This window comes from Myotis davidii, unplaced genomic scaffold (assembly GCF_000327345.1).
Source record: "Myotis davidii unplaced genomic scaffold, ASM32734v1 scaffold496, whole genome shotgun sequence".
NCBI classification, from domain to species: Eukaryota; Metazoa; Chordata; class Mammalia; order Chiroptera; family Vespertilionidae; genus Myotis; species Myotis davidii.
In genome coordinates this window covers 6,234,432-6,238,638 of record NW_006289398.1, presented here as the reverse complement: position 1 = coordinate 6,238,638, position 4,207 = coordinate 6,234,432, and the positions used below count along the sequence as shown (strand labels likewise).

Below are 4,207 nucleotides of genomic sequence, written 5' to 3'. Positions count from 1 at the left end.
CCGACACCCATCACTCCATTTCTTTGGATCGGGAACATCTTAAAAGTACTGATTATTGGAAGTCTCAGGTCACCATCATCTCAGTCTCGCAACCGTCTCCGTCGCAACCAGAGAACTGAAGCAGGAGTTTCCTCAAAGCTGGCGCCCCTGTACCTCCGGTCGGAGCCAGTTACAATGCCGTTTGGTCAGTCAAGATTCCTTGTAAACAAAACCCGAGGGATCGTGTACGTACAGAACAGGCAGCAGAGAATCCAATAAATAAACAGGACACACCGACATGCAAGTGCGTTCAAGTGGAGCAGGGCCTGCGGACGGCGCGACGGAGGGGCCGGGGGAGTTCGTGACCGGGAAGGAATGGTTCGATGGTTTACAAGGCAAACAAAGCTTTCACTTTACAAGCAAGAGACCTCACAATAAATAACAACTGCTCTTCCTTTCACGAATAAATTTCTTCAAAAACAAGGTGTACAGTCAACCAGACATTTTATGTATAAATTATAAAACATGACACAGTATAAATAAATGTCTACACGTCTCGACGACGGGCCTCATCCAGCAGACCTCACAAGGCGGCCCCTCTGGGTCCGAGGAGTGACAGGTGGCCTGGGAGAGAGCTGGAGGACCAAGGTCCTCTGTGGATACTGTCCCCCCAAATAAATAAGCATACACTTATGTACAGTATGGACAATATATATTCTTTCTTTCTTTCCTTTTTGTTTTCTGCCCGGAGGCTAGGCCAACCTGAACACGGCTGGCGGCTTTACCACTCTAGAATGGAAGATATGGGGAAGCTGTAGTCCTGATCTTCGTCTTCCTCCTCTTCCTCAGTGTCTTCCGAAATGGCTAGATGGGGGAACACAGGGAGCTGCTGTTTAATGCGGACAACACCAGCGCAGAGCCGCTCAGGGTGCGTGGCCACGCCCTCTGCCAGCCACTTTACAGCGGTGACTTGTACGTGACTCACAGGGAGATGCTTTATTTTATTTTATTATTTTATTTTTGGCATCTGCTCTTCTGCAACACGTTTTTTAAAAAATACTTAAAAAAAAACCACCAAAAACAAAAAAACACCACCATAATCTATGAAGTCAACAACTGCAGAAAGTTCTGAAGAATCAATGGCTCAGGTTTTACGGGCAGATCCTGAAATCAGATAAAAAGCGTTCTTGTGTTCTAGGTACAACTGCTTTGGGTCCTTATTTCAGAGTTAGCGGAGGCGACTGCGCGCAGCAGCCGCGGGCGCGCGGGATAACAGAAAGCTGCCTTTGAGAAAGAAAACAACAACAACTTCTGAAGCAGTTAGTTTAGGTTCAAGGGTTAAGGAAGCCCACAGCCAAGCACAGGACTACGGCCAAGGAATTAGGGGCACGGGCTCAGAAGAGGCTTTTAGAGGCAGCCCCGCTGGATGGTCAGGGGACACATCCCAGGGACTGCGCCTGCGGCCACGGAACTGCTGGCGGGGTTGAGCAGCTACCTAGCTTCAAGGGCAATGCGCCGTAACGGGTGTGCATCTCCGCTCCCTCGGGGCGTGGCTGGGAAGCCTTAGGTTGGAGCAAGTTGAAAACAGCACTTACAGTTGCAAGATCCGGAGTGCTTCACTTCCAGCAGCACGCCCGCGGAGCAGGCCGCCTCCTTCATGGCGCACTCGCTGGCGTAGGTGGCGTTGTCGCTGGCACAGACGGGCTCCTCGGACTTGCTCTCCGGGCACAGCTCGTCGCACAGGGAGCACCGGCCTCGGCCAACCTTGAAGTCCCATAGACACTTCTTCCCAGCACTGCAGGGGATGTCCTCACAGGACTTTGCTTCTAGGATATAATGGACCTGTGATGAGTACGTGGACTCCCTCTGTCCCCCTTCGCTCCCTTCCTCTACTTCTCTATCAAGAAAGATAAATATCCAATGTACACCCTTTTCTGTTTTGTTTTGTTAATCCTCACCTGAGGATATTTTTCAATTGATTTTTAGGGAGAGTGGAAGAGAGGGGAAGACAGAGAGAGACATCGATGTGAGAGAAACACATGGATTGGTTGCCTCCTGCAGGAGCCTCGGCCAGGGCCCAGGCCAGGGAAGAGCCTGCAACCGAGGTATGTGCCCTTGACCAGAATCGAACCCGGGACCTTTCGGTCCACAGGCCCACTGAACCAAACTGAACCAAACTGGCTAAGGCTAAACACACAACTTACATTTTATTGTTCGCTAACGGGGGTAATGAAGATATATGATGCAAAATGCTTGATAATAAAACGGAAATACACACAAATCCCCCCAGTTTCCTACATACTATATGTGTGCATGAAAATAGTATTTCTGGAACAGGATTCCAGTGTCCTAGAGCTAAATATGCATTGAAGCTTCCCCACGGTGGGATCTTAAAAAAAAGAAAGTGTTCCATCCGTTATCAGAACCCAATGACAGCTGTGAAGAACTGGTAAGTAATTACTTCTTGCTCCCAGCCAGTCTAGCACTTAGAAAGAATGTGCCAAATCGAGTGAGTTCTATGTTTTCTAAGACAGAAAACTGTTTCCTGTTTCAGAATAGATGGCAGCGCTTCGGGAAGACAACAGCTTCCCCGGGGAGCACGGGGCCACGGGGGAGGATTTCTCTCTTTGGCGAAACTGCAACTGGGAGGCGCTGGCTTCTTCACTGGTTAACCCCGCGGTTTTAACGCCAGACCTGGCCGTCTCCTTCCTACTTTCTCTCTTTGTTTCTCAATCCGGAATACCTACTGATACACTTTCCCTCGTAGGCCAGTCCGATGGACCTGCCCAGGAGGCAGGTAGCCTTCCGCAGGTGACAGGCGCTGGAGTAGGTCACCCCGTCGTTGCCACACAGGTACTGTTCCGAGGAGGTGGGCTCCGGGCAGACCCGGTTACAGGTCACACAGTAGGCGTTATTGGTCTGGTCCACCACACACGTGGAGCTTCCTGGACAGAAGACATCCCGGCAGGTCTCTGCAACAGTGAGGGAGACACGTTAGCAGGCAGTGTCCGGTCCTCGGGAGGGAGGATCCAATGTGATCTAGGAAATCCCCAACCAAAGGCAGCTGGGGAGCCCTGAGGGATTCAAGAGCAAACCTATGACTCTAGGTATGGGCCTTTCTGTGGTATTTTCCTTTTAAAATATATTTTTATTGATTTCAGAGAGGAAAGGAGAGGGAGGGAGAGAGAAACTTCAATGATGAGAGAGAATCATTCACCGGCTGCCTCCTGCACAGCCCACACAGGGATCAAGTCTGCAACCTGGGCATGGGCCCTGACTGGGAATGGAACCGTGACCTCCTGGGTCATAGGTCGATGCTCGGCCACTGAGCTATGCAGGGGCCCTCTGTGTTCTGAAGGAGCCTTTGGAAGCTGGAAAGTGTTCCTTTAGTTGGGCTCTTCTTGACCATCACTAGGCCCCTCCTGGGGACCGCCCACGCCCGGCCCCAGCTGGGTCACTTACTTTTGCATTTGCCCTGGTACTGGACCTCCAGTTCCGGCTGCTCCTTGCACCTGGCCTTGAGGAGTGCACACTCGTTGCGGTAGGTTTTGCCATCCAGGCCACAGACCGGGCCTTTCCAGGTGACGTTGGAGCAGTCCGGGGCGCAGACGCAGCGGGGTTTGTTCTTCTTGTTCATGCGGCATTTCTTCCCGGGTCCACAGTCCACGTTCTCGCACGTTTCTACCAGTTGGAAAGAGGCAGGGATTGAGCGGGGCCAGGTCTGAGGCAGGTCAGCAGGACCTCTGCACCGGGGGAGGCCTTGCGCAATGGTGCACGCGGCGCCCCAGGGGCCCAGGCTCCCTCCCAGGAGTTGGGGAGGGTGGAGGGGGAAGGGAAGGCCAGTGGGCCTCGCCCCAGACCTAGATCTCTCTCCAAGAGCCCGGGTGGCTGGCCTCCACCGCCACACTTGGCCAGGCAGCCCCGGAGCCTCCGCCGACCTTGTTTTGCGTAAAGTGTGTAACAGGCACGACTCCACCCAGCTTCCCGGGGCTGGGGGACGGGGAGGGGACCGGGCCCAGGGCTGGGCCGAGGCCCACCTTTGCAGGGGATGCAGTTGGGGGCGCCCCCGTTGAAAATCATCCACTTGAAGAGCGTGTTGTCGTTGACGTCCTCCTCGGTCCACGAGGTGCTGAGGCGGCCGGTGCCGCAGCACTCCTCCTTGCTCAGCTCCGTCTTGTACAGCACCTGGCAGCGGCCGTTCCGGGCCTGGCGCAGCCAGCAGTTCCCG

The 4,207-nt window shown here is 53.6% G+C and overlaps 1 protein-coding gene across 1 annotated transcript; it reads right to left on the bottom strand.

Annotated features, from left to right (window-relative positions):
* Positions 1 to 434: 434 nt before the first annotated feature.
* Positions 435 to 4,206, bottom strand: FST (follistatin; the record flags this gene model as incomplete). The annotated part of the gene is made up of 5 exons (XM_006761807.2): positions 435 to 843; positions 1,575 to 1,805; positions 2,727 to 2,951; positions 3,442 to 3,660; positions 4,017 to 4,206. Coding segments are annotated over 5 exons (948 nt in total), but the record flags the coding sequence as incomplete, so codon positions are not given.
* Position 4,207: the final 1 nt, after the last annotated feature.